This window comes from Heloderma suspectum, chromosome 12 (assembly GCF_057233095.1).
Source record: "Heloderma suspectum isolate Gila_16-S chromosome 12, 16-S_ref, whole genome shotgun sequence".
In the NCBI taxonomy this organism is placed as follows: Eukaryota; Metazoa; Chordata; class Lepidosauria; order Squamata; family Helodermatidae; genus Heloderma; species Heloderma suspectum.
In genome coordinates, this window is record NC_139469.1 from 24,404,232 (window position 1) to 24,426,970 (window position 22,739).

A 22,739-nucleotide genomic window follows, 5' to 3' on the forward strand; every position below is an offset into this window, starting at 1 on the left:
CCCACCAAACATCCCTCAGATGGTGGTGAGACCAAGGGAAGGGCCTCCCCAGGTCTTATGAGAGAATCTGAGTTGAATGAGAGAATGTGGTCATTCAGACAGCCTGGTCCAAAGATGTATAGGGCTTTGTTGGAGTTTGTAGTTCACCAACACTGTGAATTGTGCCTGAAGGCAGACCAGAAGCCAGTGAAGTTGTTGAATCTGCGACACGTTGCAAATAAAATTCTTTGGATTCATGGAAAGTCACTTTGCCCTGTGTTTTTTGGAGCAGTGTCCCCACCCCCTTCATTTTCTGGGCTGGCAAGTGTAGGATGTGGTGGACATTGCACTGGCATAGTGACAACATCTCTCTTCCCCCGGCGTACCTGAATATAGGATTGTTCTGCTGGTGTATTAAAGAACTTACCTCTGTCACCTCAGAAAATGGATTTGGAGGTGATACTTGGCCCATCACCATCCCGAATAAAGCTACCTTAGTGCTCTCTTGGTCTGGGCCTTGTCTGCTACCTGGTGTATGTGGGAGTTTGGAAGAGGCTAAGGGACAGCCAACATGACGGAGCTGCTGTTGCCTATGATAAGCATACTGGCTTTTTCCCTCTCCTGCTAATATCTCTGATCAATCAGAAGTGCCAGAAAAACTGGAAACCCCCCATAAATAGAGACAGAATAGTGGGATGAGTGTGGCCATCACTGGTAACAACAGCTCTGTCATACCACCTTCAAATGTCCATCTCCACCCTTTATCTGGCAGTACATTTAACATTCAGCCTAACAAGTTCAGTTGACATTCGGCATATTTAGACCTTCATCTTCCATATTCTGCCTGCCATCAATAGAAGGCGGAGAGGCTGTTTCAAAGAGGAAAAGGGAATCCTAGTCCCATACATACCTTGAAGGCAAACAGCATAAACTCTCGAGGGTGTTCATCTGAAATGGCTCCCAGATCCCTTTCTGCTTTTGCCAATCTTTCTAAATTGTTGTTATTATTTTGGGGCTGTGGATGATCTACTTCTCCAGAAGGGGGGCCCAGTGTTGCCTTGGAGAGGATTTTTGTTTCTATTATTTTTCTCCGTTCTTTTTCGCTGGTGCTTAACATCAAAAAAGGTGGCACTTCCATAGATGGTGACATATCGAGTGATAAACCAGGATGAGTGTCCTTGTCTTTCCTAAGATCCTGTTCTTTCTCTGGGAAGATTCCTGAGATTCCCTCTCCACTTTTATGCTCATCTGTAGATAATTCCGAAGGAGCTATGGCTTGTTGTCTTGATATTTCTTCAGTCAGAAGGCCAAAGTTGTCTCTGTTTAGTAATAGGCGTCCCCTAGACACAGATTGAAGGACATTCTTGTCTTTTTGAAAAGTCAGATTGCCTCCATCTTCATTCCAGATCTCTCTTGGATATCTCATGAATGCAAAAGTTTTCTGAAAGTGCAGAAAAGACACCAGTCACATCTCAGTAATCACTATTTGAAGATCAGATGCTTAAAACCAGAAAGACTGAACGAGTCATGTGTGATTTCAAACATGGTGGCATATTAAAATTACACATTGGGTCCCACCAATGACAACAGTTATAAACCCCCAAAATGGGGATTGCTGCACAGACGTACTCATTTAGCATTCATTCCTTCTCACTAGTGCAGTTCAGGGGAGGGGGTAGAAATGTCTTAACTACAGTTTCCAAGATTTGGAGTGGAGGATGAGGTGTCATGACAAACTGCTTCTATAGGAGTTTGGTTACATTTGTAGTGTAGAGACTCCCACATCCTTCTCCTTGCCTCTCTATACCTTTTCAGAATCAAATGTTTCAGTGGCACCGGTGGAAGCCCACTTAGGTCAGCCTGTTACTTCGTAAGGCAGGACCCCCTGACCTTTTTGAACCCATGGGCACATTTGGGAATTTGAGAAACTGCTGTGGGAACCACCGCAAAATTGCTCCCAAAGAGGATGCGGCTAGTTACATAATGGCTGCCATGGGGGCCTGGCTAGTCAAAAGAGGTGTGGGGGAGAGAAACAGCAAGGCTAAAGGCCGGGAGGGAGAGTGAAACAGCAAGGAAAAGGGGTAGAGGGGAGAGGAAGAGTGAGGCTAGGAGAGGGGAGACAGAGGTGTCAGGGAGAAATGGCTAGGCTAGAGGCTAGGAGTGGAGAGAACTTTATTTTGCTGTTAAATACAAATAAAGGGGTGAGTGGGAGAGAAAGAGCAAGGAAGGGAGCTAGGAGGGGAGCTAGGAAGGGAGTGAAAGAACAAGGCTAAGGATGGGGGAGAAATAGCCAGGCTAGAGGCTAGGCGTGGAAAGTTAGAGAGAGACCAAAGGGGAAAGGTCTGTGTGGACGGAAGATTGGGTGGGGCCAGGAAGCAACTCTTTCCTTGTCTTCTTGTCCTGTAACAGCAGATCAGTGGCAGGTTCAGGAACAGGAAGGAGAACTGGGTGACCCAACACTTTCCAAGTTTTTATTAAAAATTAAATTTTGAAGGGGGCAGGGAGTAGAGAGCTTCTCAGATGCTGCTGGAGGTCCCCGTGGGCGCCATGGCACCTGCAGGTACTGTGTTGGGGACCCCTGCTGTAAGGGTTACTGAAAGCTCGGCAATCCCATGGGTCTTCAACTAGTGCAGCCTTCCTCAACCTGGTGCTCTCCAGACATGTTGGACCACACTCCCATGCTGGCTGGGAATGATAGGAATTGTAATCCAACACATCTGGAGTGCACCAGGTTGGGGAATGCTGCACTAGCTGAAGACCCATGGGATACTTACTGTCAACCTTTCAACAGGTCTACACCTGGAAGTAATTGCCAGTGAGGGCAAAGTGCACCGGAAGAAGGGACAAGCAAGCCCAGATGAGCAGCTTTTCTCCTCCATTTCCTTAGGGATTTAACATCCCTTCTGGGTGTGCTTGCCAAGTAATTTTTCTCCATTTTCTATATATGGCAAAAGGAGACATTTCCTACAAATTTGGTCTCTGGTATGAAACCAGATGACTGAAACCAAAACTTGGAAGTAGCCATGCTGGTCCATTAGAAGAAGAAAAAAAAAAATCCAGGAGTAAAGGATGGTAATACCTTTATTAGGACCAACCAAAATGCCACAAATTCATGTGTATTCCCTCTGGAAGCATCTGCTATCTCTCTTGCCCCTAGTATACCTGCATAACTCCTCCTACACCCCATCTTAATGTTTTTATAAACTGAAAATGTTGCAGCAGCAAGTCCACACCCTACTTTTGCATGCACCCATATGCACACCTAATAAAGGCATTCCCCTTCATGGATCACTGCCTTGTTGTGGCGAAGGGGCTTGCGTAACTCAGTGAAGCCATAAGCTATGCCGTGCAGGGCCACCCAAGATGGACAGGTCATGGCAGAGAGTTCTGACAAAATGTGGTCCACTGGAGAAGGAAATGGCAACCCTTCTTGCCAAGAAAACCCCATGGAACGTATCACAAGGCTAAAAGAGATGATGCCAGAAGATGAGCCCCTCAGGTCGGAAGGTGTCCAATATACTACTGGGGAAGAGCAGAGGGAATTTCCAAGTAGCGCCAGAAAGAGTGAAGCGGCTGGGCCAAAGCCAAAAGGACACTCAGCTGTGGATGTGTCTGGTGGTGAAAAGAAAGTCCAATGCTGTAAAGAGCACGCTCTGGGAGAGAGCGCAGGACAGGAAGGCCTGGTGTGCTATGGTCCATGGGGTCATGAAGAGTTGGACATGACTGAATGACTGAACAACAACAATAAAGGCATTGCCATACTGGGGCTGAAGCCAGTGACTTTAGGCATGATCAATGACCTGCTGGTGTGCTTCTTCTGGAGGAAGGTCTTCGAGTTCATCTGACAAGTCTGGAATCAGGTTGGGTTGATCTCGCTGGAAGATGAAAAGCTCCCCATCTTCTTCCCCATCAGACTATCAAATGGTAGGGAGAAACAATGAAAGTCATTCCAAGGCAACAGAGGTGGGAAAGGAAACTGCTGGCACTGGCACTCACCCCCTTTGTTGGGGATCTCACTAGTCATGATATAAATGTGTGAACTTACGCACATTTACTTAGAAGTAAATCATGTCAAAAACTGTGACATTTAACTGTAATTTTTTTTTAAAAAGATAGAACCACTCAAGGGAACTGAACAGAGATAATAGGATTAGCAATGTGATTAATATGGTTGATGCAAACCCACAATATTTTACCACACTCTGAATTACCCCCACCCCCAGGCAAGAAAGCAGTCTATTCAGGTCTTATAAATTAACCCCATGTCCTCCTTAATTTTAGCTGTGTAAAACATCTGAGTTGAAAACTGCCTTCCTGAGGAGTTTGCAAATCTCTGCATCAATCTTCCCCAACCTGGTGCCCTCCACATGGGATGGACTACAACTCCTGACATTCCCAGTGGCCATGTTGGCTAGGGATTATGGGAGTTGTAGTCCAACCCACCTGGAGGGCATCAGGTTGGGGAAGGCTGCCATACATCTTGAATAGATATCCAGGATTGCTGAAGACTGAGAACAGAAAACGGAGAACAGCACTTACCATTGATATATCAGAATCCATCGAGGGAATCTGATCTTTTACTGCAGACAGAACAGATCCCCATTGGAAAGGTGTTGTTGGAAGGTCAGTGGGACCTTCTTTTTCCTTCCTTTGGTCCTCAGATTCCATTGGAAGTGGTTCTCTACAATCTATTTAGCTGAGTTTCAGCGCATGGCACTAAAGAAAGAAGAGGGCAAAGCACAGGTCAGGATGTCTGCATAGATGAAGGGGAAAGAGTATAATCTTGAACTGGGTGGGTCTTATATTTGAATTCCCACTTAACTAGGAATCTCACTAGAAGACCTTATGCTGGTCTTCTTGATGTCTCAAACTATGTCAAACAGTTGTAGTAAGAATAAAACTGGGATAACCCCATATGCAATGCTCTGAGCTCCTTGAAGAAAGAATGGGATAGTGATGTGATAAAGAAATAAGAACTGGCTGAGAATCCTGTAGCACTTGATCCATTGTTTGAGGATCAGTAACATCTCAGCACTGATGGATGTGCACTGCAGTATACAGTAGCTTTTCCCTCTCACTGAATTCTAACACAATGGATATGTATAGCTGGCACTACCAGCCAGCAGAGATAGGCACCTGTCAGGGCTCAGATCTGTTAAGGGTCACAGCAAGAGTCAAGGCCTCAGGGCTAGCATCAGCAGCTGGCATCCATTGGCAGCTGCTGGGCCTCAAGTACCCTGGCAGGGCACACTGCTGACACTAAATTTAGATCCCTCCACTGAGTGGGTAGGTCTGTGAGCCTCCCTACCGTCTTAAGTACCCACAATGGCCCCAACGCAGGGTTGAACCTACACTAACATAGTTATGCTTTAGCTCCATAGAAATCAATGGGAAATCAAGTTAGTCATGACTAGCTTGTCCCATTGATTTCAATGGGACTAAAATATAATCATAATCATCAAATATTTATTAGTTGACATACAGCTAAAAGCTCTCATGGTTAACTTAGTCTGGAGCCAACATATGGTGCTACCCTGCCATGTTGCATGGGAAATTAAAACGGCAGATGGCTCAGAGACCCAGCCATCCACCACCACCATCACCAAGTAAGCCTGCCAGAGGACACACCAATGTAGGCCAGCCCCCACCAAATGGCATTTTTCCAGGGGTGAGGGGCAGGCGGGCAGGGACTGAAACCTGGAGCCGGTGCTGCACAGCCTCCATCTTTACCCACCCTTCGTGTGGAGCTTGGTGTGGTCAGGAGACAGGGTACCCTGCCTTGAGCCAAGCTCTGTGTGAAGTGAGAGCACGCCGCAGACTCCTTGCTAACGACTTGCAGGGGATGAACTACTTAGTCCAGGTGAAACTGGACAGAATGGAGGCAGAAAGCTAGGTCTCGGATCCAGCAGCGCTCCGCGTAAACTGACAGCACAGCCCTGTGACTCTGGAACGATCTGTTTGCATGTAGGCCAAAACTAGAGGACCACAAACTGCCACCCCTGAACTACCAGAAGGGCAGGAAAAGCAGGCCCAGGCTCTTACGAGTCCCCTGGACTGCAAGGAGGTCAAATCAGTCAGTCCTAAAGGAAATCAACCCCGAGTGCTCATTGGAAGGACAGATGCTGAAGCTGAAGCTGAAATATTTTGGCCACCTAATGCGAAGAGAAAACTCTCTGGAAAAGACCCTGATGCTGGGAAAGACTGAAGGCAAAAGGAGAAGGGGACGGCAGAGGACGAGATGGCTAGATAGCATCACCGATGCAATGAATATGAACTTGAGCACACTCTGGGAGAGAGCGGAGGACAGGAAGACCTGGGGTGCTGTGGTCCATGGGGTCACGAAGAGTCGGACACGACTGAACGACTGAGCAACAATACAATCTGGATCATACTGTATGGAATATTTAGGGCGCAATCCTACGCGTGCTTAGACAGCGAAAAAGCCTACAACTCCCAGCATGCCCCAGCCAGCATTGGCTGGGGCACGCTGGTCGTTGTAGGCTTTTTCTCTGTCTAAGCATGCGTAGGATTGCGCCATTAGATGTTTTGATTGTTATACTGCTGGAGCGACGTTTGGTTCTTCTCTAATTTTTTCATCTCCTTTATTTTTAAAATAGTCAGACCTTTAGGACTTATTTTAACATCGACTTGACGTTATTATTGTCAATAATTATTTATTATTGTTAATAATTATATTATCATTGACATTTGTGCGATCTTCGATTTTGAAACGCTGAGGCGCGTATGAAGCAATTTACATCTGTGCTGGAGGGGAGGGGAGTGAGAGGGGGGAAAGAGCTTGTAACCATGACAACATCGCATCAGTTCGCCACGCCCCCTTAGGCGCCGGGTACCGCCTTTCCTGTTTCCATAGCAACCAGACGCTCCTAGCCGCTCGCCGCCTATTTAGTAGCCCCTATTGGCGGAGTTCCACCCCCTGTTCAGCCAACCCACGAATACAACGTCTCGTCTCCCCCCCCCTCACCGCCCTCCCGTTTAATACCCCCCCGCCGCCGTCACCACACACCTCGTTTAAACTGCGAACGCCTCCAGGCTACTCGCTCCAGGCTACTCGCCCCGCCCTTCCGCCCCGCCCATTTCTGAGGTCCTGGCAGGTTGTAAACTACAATTCTAACCGCTTGGCTCAGCCTGCCTCCTCGGAAACACGTCACAAAAAGTAAGATAAACTTACACCGGGAAGGACGTGCCGAAGCAGAAAGGGTCGGGAGCGAGAAGTAAAAGATCCGTGGCCTCCGCGTTATTTCTGCATTTCCCTTCCATTTCTCTCACTCTCTTCCCCCTTACGGGACCTACCCCCGCCGCGAGCGAGCGAGCATCTTATTGGTTCGTCGGCTCGGAAGGCGCGGCGGGGCAGGGCGTGTTGGGGGGGAGGGGAGCCTTGAGCAATCTCAGCCTTTCATTGGTTGGGTGAGCGACGGCGGTGGATGCGCGGTGCAATGGGAAAGGCCTTTCAAGGAGGAGGGTCACGTGGCCGGAGAGGGGGGGAGAGAGAGAGAGAGAGAGGGAGGGAGGGGCCTCCCGGAAGTCCTGGCGCGCTCCGGTTGGCGTCGTTGTCGGGCATTTCCGGGAGAGCGGCTGTGGCGAGCTGAGGTAAAAGCGGGTGAGGTTTCGGCGGCGGGTGGAGGGGAAAGTTGCCGTCGTCAAGGCCCTCGCGGATGGTTGTGTCCATAAGAGGCCTCGGAGGCCTGTTCTTCCAAGGCTTACCCTGGCGACGGGCCCTGTGTTGGGGGGCTCCCCCTGAGGGTGCAGGCGGGATGGGTCCCCGCTGTACCCTTGGTGGCCGAGAGCAGCTGGAGGTGTGTTTTTCAATGACTCGCACTGCTGCCGTATTATCGGTGTATTATCTCCGCTGTTGGTTTAGCGCAGCCCCGACCTGATGCCCTCTAGATGGGTTGGACTACACCTCCCAGCATCCCCCAGCCTGTAGTCCAACCCATCTGGAGGGCACCAGGTTAGGGAAGGCTGTTCCCGTGCCATGATGTTTGAGTATTAGATATTCGAAGTTGAGCAATACCTTTATTAGAAGAGACCGAAATTGCTCAAAAATGGGCAAGCTTTTGAATTCTTCAGAGCTCTTCGTCACGCACATTGCTGGAAGTAATCTGATACCTGCAACACTTATCACTGAGTAATTCATTCGGAACACAAATCTCCACTTTGGGACTGGAAGTATCTATACTGAAGGCCTCATTTATCTTATTTTTATTTATTCAGGCTGCTTACATACTGCTTGATATCACAGGGTTTTTTAAGTGGTTTACATGAGAAATACATAAAATAACCACAATACTTAGCCATTCTTTGGACTCCGTGGTTTCTTTCCCCATGCCTTTCTTTTTGCACCACGTAATCTATTGCCCAACTGGATTTTGTTTTTCTCTATCTCATGGATCAGCATGGCTCTTTTTTACTTTTAAAAAATGTGCTTTAGACAATATATTGTTAGATAGTAATTGATGTTCTAATTTGTATGGCTTTTCTAATTTGTTAGTTTATATGGCTTTTATTTTATTCATTTCCTTGAGGATTTTTGAGGAAAGATAGGATATACGTCTTTGAAGTAAGAGTGCTTCTAGATGTGGGGCTACTAGCTCTAACAATCAAAAGGCATTGTGCAGCTTCTGTAACTGATATTTTACTGACAAGGTGGTCGGGAAACATGGGAAGGCTACAAATGAAAGGCAACATTATCTGGACCCCCAGTAAAATTCTGTGAATGAGGCACTGCTGTTGCACAATAAAAGGAAGCAAAACAGCTACTGACTACAAAACTGAGTGCAAGTGTTTAACTGTCTTATTTGTGTGCAGAATATTTTCCTCAAAACTTATAATCCCAGAGAGAATTTTATGCTCTTGAAGAATGTAGCTTGTACATTGTATGTGTGCTAATGAGCAGTTGAGTGTCAAATATGAATGTATTTGAAGAGGAGAGCTGCTTTGACAGCTGTACTCATCTTAACTGGATCTGGGGTAACTATTGCTATACCACCACTCCCATTCAGTTGAGTGGAGGGCTTTCCCCAGTCCCCACAATTTTCACTCCATAGTATTCTTCCCTGTTTTGTGTTTGTATTTTTAATGCATGATAGTCCCAATGAAGGTTTGTGTATTTTGGTAATAGGACTTCTGTTATTTACTATGCTGGCAAATAAGCCCTTCAAATGGGCTTTATATACAATGTCATCAGCTCTTTTCCCCAAACTGAGACAGGATGCTACCACTTCAGAGTCGTTACTACTTGCACTGCTGGCAACTAGGCAAAGGTTGCAGATGGAGGAACTAACCATGTTTTGGCTGGAGGGAGCAGCGAAAAGTGTAGTGGGAAACTTTGTCCAAAGGCAAATAGCAGACATCGGCTTGAGCACACACAATTTAGGCTAGCTTTGTGTCTCCCAAACATAAACTTGGTTGGGCAGTCAAGGGATTCTGTGAAATTACACCCTTTCCTTTCCAGCAAGAACAATAGTAATGGGAATACCGTCCAGAGGCATAATAGGTGCAGTGGAGGTTCCTCCTCCCTCCAAGAGATGGAAATAAGAGAGATTAATATCTCAGAGCAGGTTTGTGGGACATGCTTCCTGTACCTTCCAGTGCTTATTCTGAGCCCCTTACACAAGTTGCTTTGTTCATTTTAATAGAGGGGATAGTGTCTGCATGCATCCTTTCTGTATGTCCAGAGCTGCCCTGTCTGTTGAAATTAATGGGGAAACCTGCTCTTGCAACTTTGCCTTTTTTGCTTTGGAGCAAACGGCTCTTTCAAGTGGTAATCAGTATATTCATTGTTTTGTGTCTCACATCGCCTGTTGATAGCCCTACTTTGGGGAGGGCCAACACATCATCATAGATGTCTCAAAAGGCCAGGCTTCCAAGTAAGTGCAGTGCTACATGAAATGCGCGGTTGTATGAGGTTGTATGTGGCAGCCCTGCTCCCATGCCTTTAACAATAGCTAGATCTGTGAACATTATCAAGCGGTAAAGCTACATTGCATGTTGTGAAGAAATATCACCTGCTGGTTTCTGCAGATCAAACTACTGTTAAAGACACAGGAACAGGTCAGTTTGTCTTCGCAATTCTGTTTATTTTGTTTGTATCCTGCCTTTTGTCCATGGAATCTAAGGTTGCATACACAGGGATCCCAGCTTCATCCTGTGTCTTCAGATCACACCCTGAGACCATTGGCCAACCTTACTGTAATCCTTCAAACAGGGTGGTGAAGAACTGATGGTACGTGCTTCCTTTGGCTCATTAGGTCACAATGTCGGAGCTGAGTGATGAAGCCAGCGAATCAGAACTGCTGGATCGCAGCCTGACCATGTGGCATGGAGTGGGTCAGATGGTGTGTCGCCAGGAGTTAGACGTTCCTTTGGACCTTCATACAGCAGCCTCTATAGGCCAGTATGAGGTGGTAAAGGAGGGTATTCAACGGTAAGGAGTAGATGTCTTAAGATGAAGAAATAATATCCTTCAATAGAGCTTTCCTTTACTCATGTTAACTAATTAAATAGATAAATGAGGCCTTATCTACATATGCAGGAGAATTAAGAGTCCTGAGGTAGTAGAATAGACTGCACTACTTCAGACAGCAAGTGGAGGGAATCACATTTTTGAATGCTCTTCTGTACTAAAAACCCCCAATATATTCCCCTTCAAGTAGAAAACTGGCACAGCAGCAAGCAGGCTGAGCTGTAAATGCCCCTTTGATGTACTAGTGTTTCAGGTCTAGGGTGTGTATTACATGGGGGAGCATTCCAAATAGTATTCTCCATCTTCAGCCTAAATTGATAGAGTCCATTCTACCACTTCATTTTGCTGCACAGGTCAGGCCTTAAGTCAGCACTGGTTGTTTAAAATCATTCTGTGAAACATAAAGGTAACTAAAATCTGCCAGAATCCTTTGAAGCAAAGAAGGAGAAATACAGGAGACAGTGCAGTTAATAATCCTCTCACTCACTAATGGCTGAAGAAATTGATTGCTGCTGTCCACAAGACTTTTAAGGTAGTTACCCATTTTGATGCTATGAAACGGGGCAGGTTAGGAAACAACCTTTGAAATTTATGAATCATGGTAATTTGTGATATGCTGCCCATACAAAATGGACTTGTCTCATGCCTTCCAGCAGGGAAATGGACCTGAATCAGAGGAACTGTGGTGGCTGGACCCCGTTAATGTATGCCTCTTATATTGGTCATGACACTATTGTGCGTATACTGCTAGAGGCTGGTGTGAACGTGAACGTATCAACACCAGAAGGGCAGACTCCACTTATGCTGGCTGCTAGCTGTGGGAATGAGAGTGCTGCCTCTTTCCTCCTTCAGGTGGGTATACTTGGTAACAGCTGTGGAAGGCATCAGCTATGTACTTTAAACATATACATTTCCAGCGGTCTTTCTCAGTGTACCATAACTAAGAGAGCAATCCTATGCGTCCTAGACAGCGTTTGGGAGACATAGGATATTGTGGATTCCTGGATCCAAGGCTGGAGATAGCATTCTGACCTCGGACCCAGGGGTCCAAGCTCCCCTCACCCACCCCCTCGCAGCCGGCACAGAGAGAACTGCACCAGCTTCCTCTCCAAGCTCGTAAATGTGAGCTTGTAGAGGGGTGAAAAGGGGCGTGCTCTGGTGAGCAGGGAGGGGAGGAGACTGGGGACACAGGAATACAGGCCATCCCCAGCATCCTTCTCTCCCCTTCCTCAAAGCCTCTGCTAGGCGGGCAGAAATACCCATCTAGCTAAAATGTGGGGCAGGAGGTGCAATATGCCTCCTGCTCTGCATTGGATCCTCATAAGCCTCCGAGTTTGGAGGTTTTCGAGTATCCAGGGTGGATCCCATAAGACTGCACCCTAAGAAATAAAAGCAAAACAAAAGTAAGTGGGGCTGTTCAGGTAGGAGCAAGTTTGATGGGAGAATCCCTGAAGTCTGTGTTGGGCGGGGCGGGGGCGGTATTGAAGAGCTGATTGAGATATTCTCCCCCCCACTCCCCAGGCCTGTGTAATATGGTCTGTCCATCATGATGTTAGGTACTTATTAATCTAATATGCTGTATACTGACATTTTACAGCTGCTCTGATGCTCATTCATTTTTAATAATGTATTTCTGTATCACTGTTCAGGCAATCAATCAAATCTATACAATATACCAAATAAAATGGATCACTTGAGACTGCCAGTGGCTAGGAATTAAATTATTGGGAAGATCTGGCACTGGCTTACTGCTCATTTCCCTGGGCTGCTTGAAAGAACTGGTGTAAAACAGTTCTGGAGTGGAGTGTACCACTTCTGTCCTCCTGAGCAGGAGATAGTTCTGTAGAACATCCTTGCCAAAAACACCATATTTTTATTTATTTGATTTATACCCTTCCTTTCTACCAAAAAATGGCACTCAAAGCAGTTACCATACTCCTGAGTTTTCAAAGGCACCGTACTCCTAATTCAAGGGAGGACAGAATAGCTGGTGTTTTTCTTTCTTCGTGGGGTGGGCAAAAAAGTAGAGAGAATCAGCAGTTATCTAATTCTCATTGAAGTGGTGACACCACTTAAGCTGGAGGTGGTTGCCTGTATGGAAGTACTTCCCTATGTATGTCTTTACACAATTGGTAAATAACCTTTCTATTACAGCTAGCTTTTAATCTGTATTTCTTACACTTTAACATTTTAAGACATAATAACAGTTGAAAGCTTTAGTATTGCTGTTTTTCCAATATTCATTTTTAAAAGAATGTGTTTTTAAAATTCTATTTTTCGCCATAACTGTAAGCTGCTTTGATTATTATTATAATAGAAAAGGTAAATATCAACAATCTTAAACTAATGTGGCTGCAAACTGCAGTCTGAGATATCATGAAAGCGCACCTCTGGCACATCACCGTACCTTCTGGCTTGGCGTAGACATGGGAGATGCACTGCCATAACAGATGCTCTGTATTTCTTTGAAGCAAGGTGCCCAGTTAGAGATGAAGGACATCCATGGCTGGACTGCCCTCTTTCACTGCACCAGTGCTGGCCATCAGCAAATGGTCCAATTCTTATTGGACAGTGGAGCTAATGCCAATTGCAGGTAAGAGTAAAGGTGGTGAATGGATGCCCTAGCATGTTTTGAATACCTGCTGTCATAACAAAATGCTTAGTGCCATACAGATAAGAGGAGGAGAAAACATAGCAGGTAACATTCCTGTATTCTTGTATCTAGCTCATAAATGGCTACCCTAGGGAATAAATGTCATAAGTGGTACAGGTAACTGGTATTTGTGGAACTCTCAGACAGGAGGAGGAAGGCCTGTGGACCTGGTTATGGCACAAGAGGCATGTCTGAACTCCTGCTTGCTTCTCCAGCACGGTGCTTCTGCCAGCTCTATGGCTTGATGGACTGGAAAGAAAAATGCCCCAAGATACAGAGGCTGCGCATGTATTTTAGTGGGAATGACAGCAGTACAAAGTGGCATTTTGGCATTAACCTGTAGTGCACTTGCCCAAAGGTTGGCCACTCCTGACATAGATGAAATAAATAATAACACTGCCTGCTCTGGACTGAAAGCAAAAGCTAGTGTGCTGTGTACATTGAAAGAGCAATGTGTTGGTGGGAGGAACCATGTTTCAAGCAAGACACTGGTATGGAAAGACGGGGTAGGAAAGCTTCAATATTCGATTTCAGCTGGTCACTCCAGAATTTTGGCAACAGGATGGGAAATTGTGACAAGATAGTTCAGTCTTTCAAGGCAGAGAACTTTTAAATGTTCTTTTTGCAGTAGAAAAAATGGAACACTGAGCAGATACTTTTTGTTGGTCCATTAAAAAGCTTAAACAGAAAAGTAGAGATTGTAAAGATTATGTCCCATCAGTTCTCCTTGTGATAGCTATTTCCAAAGGAGGTGGTTAGAGCATCAACTGGAGTTTTAGCTGTGGGATGGGATTGGAAGGGGCAGATATTCACTTAGATGCATAGGGGCTAGTGAGACGATCTGGTGTCAGACTGGTGCTCGGGTCACATTCTTTCAGTTCCTGCCAAAGCATTAGTACTTCACGCTGATCTTTTCACTCCACTCTGATCTTACCCCTTAATTCATCTGCTGATTTTTCTCCCTTTATTTCTTGCCTGTTGTCTTGAAGGCTCTTTTCAGAACCCTCTGTTAATATCCTCTCTTTTGACTTTAGTGCAAACTCCTTGTTACTTAAAATGTTCCTGTTGGATTTTCTCTGCTCTTTATTACTTGGAAATTGATGTGCTGCTGCTGTGCCTCAAATTTCTCTGTGAAGGAATTTTCTTACATGGAAGAGTACTCAAGCATGTAAGCCCCCACCTGAAATCGGAAGAGGCACAACTCAGATGTAGACATAACACATCAGTGTTAACTAAGCCTACATTTCCTTTCAGAAGAGAATGAGAGGTGACAGGACCTCTCCGGTGTGGGGGTGGGATGTTGATTTGACCCAGGGGTTCCGTTTGTTACCACGTACCTTATAGTTTAAAATATGTTGGGTGCTATTCAGGGCCCAAAGTGACACACCAACAGGGAAGGGCTGTAGCTCAGTAGTATGGTACATGCTTTGCATACAGAAGACTTCTGGTTCACTCCCTTAGCTAGAGGCCAAGAGAGCCAAAGCAACATATCCTGTTAAGAGTCTTGGGTAGCAGAGTTGGGAAGGGCCAATGCTGAGGCCTTGAAGAATGTTTGCTAGTGAGGGTAGACAGTACTCAGCTCAGTGGTCTGACTCTGTATAAGGTAGCTTCATATGTTCATGCTGGAATGTGGTGTTAAGACCAGATTATCCTAGGTTTGTGCTCCTAGCATTGCCTGCTCTTGGTACTTTCCCTTTTGTCTCTCCAGCTGTGTGTGACCTGACCAGCATGCCCCCATTGCATAACTACACCTCTCTTGACCCTAGCCTTCCATGGGCTGTATCTTTCTGTTGTCCAGGGAGCCCCTTTGTGGATACACCCCACTGATGGAAGCAGCTGCTTCTGGCCACGAGATCATTGTCCAGTATCTTCTCAATCATGTAAGTGAGTGTTGGTTTCTCAGGTAGACCATGACACTGTTCTTCTAACCCAGTGCTTTTTCAACCAGTGGTAATTTGACAGTATGTCCAGTGGTATTAATGTCACAACTGAAAAGCACTGCTCTAGTTCTATGTTAAGAAACGCAGATCTTGCTTCGAGGCTATTGTTTTATCTGATAAGTCTTCTCACTGTAAATTCCGACTTCTGTCATGGGATCGGGGAGAAAAGAGGCTTGTACATCCACACTATTTCTTCAGCACATCCTTTCCTCTAATAGTTCTGTTATCTCTACTGTACTGGGTGTCTCCCATTTCTCTACCTTTATACATAACTTTTCTTTTAGAAAGCACTGAATAGAAACAATGACTGATTCTTTCCTTTTCTTGAGATATACCATGCTCTACGCAACCAGGCAGTGGTCTCTAAATCAATCTGAGCCACTTATATTCACCATGGAGTTCTCCTTCATTTCTGTAACACCCTCTTGAAAGCTAACTCTTTCCTTCAGCATCACATCTAGACCTCCTTTAGAGTCATCCTGTACATGTCTTACTGGAATAGGAAATGCCATGTCAGTCAAACTGAGCATATAATGCATTCATGCATACCTTTCTTCTTTGGATGAATCCTACCAGATTTTTACCACCAATATAACATCACTGGAAATTTCTCTCTACCTGACTCGTGCTTTTTCTGATCTACACTGGTCATACTTTGCCTGCGCATCTCGTTACGGGACAGGGATAGTAAGAGGGGAGTGCTTATATCTACTGCATATTGCCTTTTTGTAAATTCTTCCTTCTCTTATTTATTTTATTTATTTACAATATTTGTATACTGCTCTATATCTAAAATAGTTTTCAAAACTCTTCCCCTGCAGGGATTTGAAAGCTGTGAAATGTACAGAAAAAGCTGGTTTTTGCACACATTCCTGTAACACAAGTTGCAGCATGTGCAACCACCATTTGGAATGCCAGTTGGGAGTTGTGCATTGTTGTCTGAACTCAGTCATTGTGGATTATTTGAGGATTAAACAACTCTCGCTTAACCCCTACTGCAAATCATGAGTTAAGTTAGGGTTATTTAACCCCTGAATAACCCACAGTGACTGGGTTTGGATGACACGGCACAACCCCCAGTTGGCCTGATTGGGAGTAGCACAATTGAAATGGCCATGGTGTGCACCAGGGTTAATCATGCATTAAATGATGAGTCGTGCAAACCAGGTCCAGGTCTTTTCAGCACAGTTATTCTAATGTATGGCTTCATCAAAAGTCTGCATGCTCTGTATGGATTTTTATGTGGTTCTCTGTTCTATGTGCTAATCAACACTTGCCTTATCCATTTTTTAAAATGTGTAATTATGCAGGGTTTATGCAGCCTTTGATTTCTAAGCCACTCTAACTGGATTCATGTATTGAGTGTTGGGTTAGGAGATAATCCCCCTTCCATCTCTGCACCAGACCTTCTCCTTTAATAGCTGTCAAGAATGCTGCATTAGGGACTCTCAAGGAGGAGGAAAGGATGCTACAGTGTGTTTCTGTCCAAAGGTGGATGCTCCATATTCCATAGCTGCCTGCTGTGTAAACCTGGGGTGAGATGCTTGGAGCTAGTTCAGGGAGTTTCCACCCTTAGGATGAATTCACATGCTCATTTTTAAAAAGATATTTGTAACCAAGAAGTTAGAAATCTTTGCAATATTTATAAAGGGACAACCATGTTAATCTGCTGGGGCAGGAGCTGTAAAAAGTGCTGTGATGCATGAAAGACTAACTTAATATTGTAGCATAAGTGTTCGTTGACTGGAGTTCGCTGTTTCTGCAATATTTCTATGCTACGCTTCTAGACAGGGCTTCTATTGTGCAATCACTCCGTCTCAAACACAGAATTTTACAGGGTTCCAGATGATGTCGTTTGCCATTTGTAACCCTTCTGTGTTGCCCCACTGTTTCTTTTGTCGTTTTCTTGCTCCAAAAAAACCATTAAGGAGGGGAAGACAGAATTGCTGCACAATGCATTTTGATTGGTACAGACAGGAGCTGCCTGTCTGGAAGTACCTGTGGCTATGGATTACATAAATGTTGCTACCATGTGGTCAGACTGCAAATACCATCACTCCCGCTTTTAGTGAACTCAGTGGTTTGAATGGCTACTGGTCTGGAAGCAAAATGAGGCCACTCAACCAAAATTAAGGTAATGGTTTCTGCATTAGTAGAGCCAGTGTGCTGTAGTGGTCTAAGATTCCTAGAGTGTTGGTCTAGGAATCAGGAGATCTGGGTTCTAGTTCCCAGTTAGCCATGGAAGCTCACTGGGTGACTTCGGGCCAGTCACAGACTCTCAGCCCAACCTACCTTACAGGGTTGTTGTTGTGAGGCTAAAATGGAGAGGAGGAGGAGGATTATATACACCGCCTTGGGTTCCTTAAGGAGGAAAAAAGGCAGGATATACATGTAATAAATAAATAATATATATGCCAGACATACTAGGTTCACAAACGTATGTACCGCTATAGGGGTACGCAGACATCCTGCCCTTAACATTACCGTCCGCTCCACCCCGACGTGTTGAGGGGCTTCTGCACACATCCGGGTGCCTTACCAGGATCCCCAATCCTGTGGAGGCTTCTAAGTGCGTTTATCTGGCCGCATGTGGAAGCCTCCTTCACACCTTTGTGCTGAACGTGTGACATTCTGAAGAGGGGCCTGCGCCTCTTGGGGGATGTTGGGGCTGGGCCTTGTGCGTGTGCCCCTGCCGATTACTCACCTTTAGCCCTTGTGTATTCAGACAAACACCTGAGCAGGGCTTGTTTAAGTCTACCAATCACGTCTCTGGCTGAGAGCAGTTTGAGGCACAAAATGTTTGTGTATCAATTGGAGGGGGAGGAGGGTTGGGGTGGGGTGGGAGAAAAATGGATGGTAGAGGTAGAGAGGGAATTCACCTGCTGAAGCCCCTGACTGTTTATAGTAACTATCCTGTAAGGGGATAGAGGTGTGCCTTTCCCTTCTTCAGAACTACCTGCCTCTACCTCCCTCTGTATAGTTGTAAAATATGCAGGTTTGGGGTTGGTAGCTCTCTAGCACTATATAGCACACCAGGAGGAGGCCTGGTGACCTTCATTATCCCTTTCCCTATTTCTGAAACTCCCTCCCCCCTCTCTCTGGCTGCTCCTGGAGAGGCATAGACAACACTACAAGTTTTCTGTTCCAGGCTGTCTCAAGCCATGAACTGCAGCACTCCTCTTGTGGTGGTGGGAGGAGGTGACAATGTGCTTCAACATTTTGCTGCAGGTCACACTTGTGTATGTACTAATACTAAACTCAGGTGGTCAACTGTCTACCTTTTTGGAAGTGAAATGGGACCACCCAGAAATAAGGTAATGGTTTCTACATACTTAAGGGGCTCCCTAGATATGCAAAATATATCACTGAGAAATGGCCCTGTGAGCTTTCGGTATGACAGAATGTTGTCATCATAGAGATAAATATATGGAGTAATTCAGCTCCACTCAGCATTACAAAGCTCCTGTTCCAGGCTGGCTGGAGTCCTGAACAGGAGCGCTTCTCTTAAAGCCTGGTAATACACTGCACCATTTTGTTGCAGATCCCTCTTGTCTCGATCTGTTTTCATACTTGAAATGGGATGAGAAGCTGAGCTCGCTGGCATGGACCTGGGAATGTCTGCAGATTTATTGAGTCAGGAGAGTATCTAGAGCTCTAAATATGGAGAATTCATGCATTGGTGCCATTGACAAAAACCACAAAAGCGCTGCAAAAGATTTCTAACATGATGCTTAAAAGACCTTCTTAAAATGACTGCCTAATACCACGGTATTATTCAGCCTTGCTAGGAGCACAAATCCTTTGGTGGATCCTATAGGGATGTTGCATGTGAAAATGCACCCTTATGATCCTCTCTTGACCGCACAACCTTTGAACAATTTGGGTCCCTTTAAAATAGCAACCAGCTCTGCCTGAAGAATTGAACAATGTGTGTTGCCTCCCAACAGGGTGTGAGAGTAGATGTACGGGACAGCACTGGAGCCACAGCGCGGGCATTGGCCATGAAGTATGGACACGTGAAGATAGTGGGGCTGATCGACCTGCATACTGCCCCCGTGCCCAAGGTCCTCTGCAGGGGCCCAGGTGACTGAGCCACCTCATTATAGTCTCTTGCAGAAAGGGCCTTTGGCTTGCTTAGGTGAAATCCCAGCTTCCCTCCTGCGATTCTTCTTTCCAACTCTCAGCTTTTCACTGTTTCTCAATTAATTCTCTTTTATTACCATCACATATTTTTAACAGCTTGATTTTCTCCCTCTTTTTTTTTAAATGCTAAATTTATCCCATAATCCCAGTGTGTTACTAATCCATCTCCCCGTTTTAGGCTTAATGAGCATTTAGTGTAAAGGAGCTGATTGAATGAGCTATTGTGGAGATGTAAAGAATGGGGGGGTGGGCACGGTGGCTTAGTGGTTAAGACACTGAACTGCAGACCGGAAGGTCGGCAGGACAGCAGTTCAAGACACGAGTGCCGCGTGACAGAGTGAGCTTCCGTCTTCAGTCCCAGTTCCTGCCAACCTAGCAGTTCGAAAGCAAGAAATTGCAAGTAGATAAATAGGCACTGCTTCGGCGGGAAAGGTAACAGCGTTCCGTGCACCTCGGTGTTCAGTCACGCTGGCCACATGACCACGGAAGCGTCTTCGGACAGCGCTGGCTCTTGGGCTTAGAAATGGAGGTGAGCACCACACCCTAGAGTCGGACATGACTGGTTGGGGGCACCTTTACCCTTTTTTTTTTTTAAAGAATGGGGACCAATGAAGATTGATCGGGGTTAAGGGATTGGGAGCAGGCTGGCATGATGTGCTTCCTTCCTGCCACTCCTTTCTCTGGGGTTTATTGACCAGCATTTATCATAAACCAGGGTTTAGACCTGCTGTGACATCCCCTGGGGTCGTTTGGAGAGTCTTTACCCCAATCCTTGTCCCAGGGCTCACTGGTATATTAAATTAAATGGGGTTTTAGTTAGGCCAGCTACCACATGTTATGAATTGGTAGAGCTGCCATCATCTATTGAGCAGAGCAATAGAAATACTTGGGCTGTAATCCTGTACATATTTACCTGGGATTAAGTCTCACTGAACTCAGTGCGGCTTGCTTCTGAGTAGACACACATAGAATTGCTATGTCAGCACTAAGTAATCATTGGTTTAGAGATCTACCTGGGTTACTGAGTTATAACTCCGACAGCCTCTGATCTCAAATCTCCTGAAGCTTTGTCTTGCGCTTTCTTGGTTTGTGCGAATGGACTAAGATGCAAAGTCCAAGATAAGCTTAATGGTATCTCTTCAGAACAGAGCATACTGATTTGCTTAGAGGGTATGTATATTTAATATATACAAGAACATAAAGCTGCAGTCCCTCAGTTTCCTGTGCTTGCCCTAGATGACAATGCCAGGAGTTTATGATTTGACTGGTTAACAGGAGATCCATAGGAAGAAGCAGAAGTTTTTGAAGTTAGAACTCAAAGTCTTTCCCCTCCTCCTTGGCAAAAGGTGCATTCTGGAATTGAATGAGCATAGCTCTGGCTAGGTGAGCTTTCCCCAACCTGGTGCCCTCCAGATATTTTGGACTACAGTATTCCTGACCAGTAGCCAGCCTGGCTGGGGCTGATGAGAGTTGAAGTCCAAAACCACCTGGAGGGCACCAGGTTGGGGAAGGCTGCAAGACTTAACATCAGCCTTGGGTGTACGCTTCCAGGAAAACCCATCTGAGAACTAGCCCAAGAGTACAAAGTGTTCTAGGAATGTAGAGCAACATCCTCATAGACACTAGATCTACTGACTGCATGCATTTTGACACTCAGGGAAATATGAGGACCTGAGCTCATCAGATGAATCCTACTCCGCTCCTCAGAGGCAGAGGCCTGCTCGCAAGTCCAAAGGCCCCAGTATCCATGAAGGGCCCCATGCGTTAGCCAAGATAACGGCAGCCAGAACTGGAGGGAAAAGCCAATCACGTCATGGTGAGTTCAAGTTCTGCTTCCTCTGCCACAGTGGGTGAGCACAATCTGCTGCCTGGGGCTACTGCTGTCTCTCGCCTGATGCTTAACACTTGGGTGCCGAAGCCACCTTGCTTATCAAGCTAGTGAGGGAAGCTTAAGGTGAGTTCATCCAGCAGGGTGTGCAAATCCCTGCACCCTCCACTGAGATTTTGGGTTGAATTATTCTATCTTCGTGACCATTCTAGGAGGGTATTTTACTGCACCGTCTGCATGGGTCTGAGTAAACCCTCTGGTTCTTTTTCCCCCCTCAAAACCATGATGTTTGAGGCCAAAAAAAGAGGGAATATTCCCTATTTCAGGAAGTCTGTACGTTGGCAGAGGGGGTGGCCAGTGAAACCCCGGTTATTTAAAAGTGCTGGTTGACAGATGTATTGCTGCCTGTACTATTGCTGTTGGCAGTAGATTAGTTCTGTCACTTTATGATGTGGTTTTCTTAAACCTGTTTTTATGGTATGCTATATTTTATACAGCTTATAATTGTTGGCCACCACAGGGGTCTTCCCAACAAAAAAGGGGTTAAAATTATTTCAATAACTACTACGCTCATTTCACCACAAGCCTGTTATCTCTCCTTCAGTTGAACTCCTCGGGACAAGGATTAAGTAACAGCAAGTTGCTAAATGAAATCTGTCCATTCATTTGTTCACCTCTCTTCCTCTCACTGTATCCCTTTTACACACAGAGCAGGTCCCCCCAGAGGGCTATGTTACCTTTAACAATGATGGAAGTGGCTTTGAAGGAGGAGGTCTCCGGTACAGAGATGTCACTTCTCCCATCAATGAACATGACGTGGAAAGCAATAGCAGCAGAGGTACCTTCTTGCTTCCTTGAAGCCATGTTCCCATTGTGAATTACCTTGAGTTTTTGAGGCCCAGGTGTCAAAGAGTATCTCAGAATCCAGGCGGACAAGGTTATCCCTTCAGATAAACATACAACTGTGACGTATAATTTGCTCTAGAATATATAATCAAAGAAGTCGCTATCGATAAGCATTAAAATATGCAGAATATTGATATTCTGTTGCATCTACGAGGTCTGAGTGCAGCAGTCACTATTTTCATTATTTCTGTCCATTTCAGAAGATAGTTCCTTCTTCACCAGTGACGTCACCACCATTAGGACCAGCAGCAGCAGCGAAGGCCTGGCCAGAGCCATGGGGATCAGCAGCGAGGGCTCCCTGGAGAGCAATGAGGTTCAACACAAAAACTGCGTTGTTTATGTGTGCGCGATCTGTTTATATGTGTTCATGTAAATGGTTTTTGTACTTTGTATAATATATTTTCATGCTATTTAATTTTTGTGAACTTCCCAGAGAGCTTCAGCTATGGGGCAATATAGAAACACAAGAAATGAAATGGGGAGGATCTCAGTGGTCTGAACCCCAGTTTCCTTGACATGGATCACTGCTGGAAAGTGTGATTTTTCCTATAAGGGAGCAATCCTATGCCCACCAGACAGTGTTGGGGGTAGGGGTGGCATAGGATAGTTCCGTTTCCTGGCTCGGAGCCAGGAAACCGCACTCCCTGCCCCTGCATCGCTGGTACAGAGACAACCGCGTGAGCTACCTCTCCATACTCAGAAAACGGAGTGTGAAGACAGGGAAAGGGGGGGCGTTCTGGGGGAGGCGACCGGGGCAGCGGCCCCAAGTCATTTCCAATGGCCGCCCCAGACTCTTTCCCTCCC

General features: G+C 45.8%; 2 protein-coding genes across 5 annotated transcripts in view; one reads left to right on the forward strand and one right to left on the reverse strand.

The window, feature by feature from the left end:
• The window catches only part of DNAAF8 (dynein axonemal assembly factor 8), a 146,009-nt gene extending 138,551 nt beyond the window's left edge, over window positions 1-7,458 (reverse strand). Inside the window, exons 1-4 of the mRNA XM_084818797.1 lie at window positions 7,172-7,458; window positions 4,519-4,695; window positions 3,780-3,893; window positions 890-1,420 (exon numbers count right to left, since the gene is read on the reverse strand). Of these exons, the coding sequence (XP_084674923.1) occupies window positions 890-1,420; window positions 3,780-3,893; window positions 4,519-4,647 (774 nt within the window). The 5' untranslated portion in view covers window positions 4,648-4,695; window positions 7,172-7,458. The remainder of the gene's footprint in view (window positions 1-889; window positions 1,421-3,779; window positions 3,894-4,518; window positions 4,696-7,171) is intronic.
• A 31-nt stretch (window positions 7,459-7,489) lies between these two features.
• ANKS3 (ankyrin repeat and sterile alpha motif domain containing 3) overlaps window positions 7,490-22,739 on the forward strand; it is a 31,735-nt gene continuing 16,485 nt past the window's right edge. Inside the window, exons 1-9 of one of the 4 annotated variants that reach the window (XM_084818801.1) lie at window positions 7,490-7,590; window positions 10,251-10,426; window positions 11,119-11,317; window positions 12,937-13,058; window positions 14,917-14,998; window positions 19,006-19,141; window positions 20,859-21,017; window positions 21,739-21,867; window positions 22,136-22,248. In XM_084818801.1, coding sequence (XP_084674927.1) covers window positions 10,257-10,426; window positions 11,119-11,317; window positions 12,937-13,058; window positions 14,917-14,998; window positions 19,006-19,141; window positions 20,859-21,017; window positions 21,739-21,867; window positions 22,136-22,248 — 1,110 coding nt within the window. In that variant the 5' untranslated portion in view covers window positions 7,490-7,590; window positions 10,251-10,256. Of the gene's footprint in view, window positions 7,797-10,250; window positions 10,427-11,118; window positions 11,318-12,936; window positions 13,059-14,916; window positions 14,999-19,005; window positions 19,142-20,858; window positions 21,018-21,738; window positions 21,868-22,135; window positions 22,249-22,739 lie in introns of all 4 variants that reach the window. The other 3 variants (XM_084818798.1, XM_084818800.1, XM_084818799.1) reach the window with 3 other exon arrangements.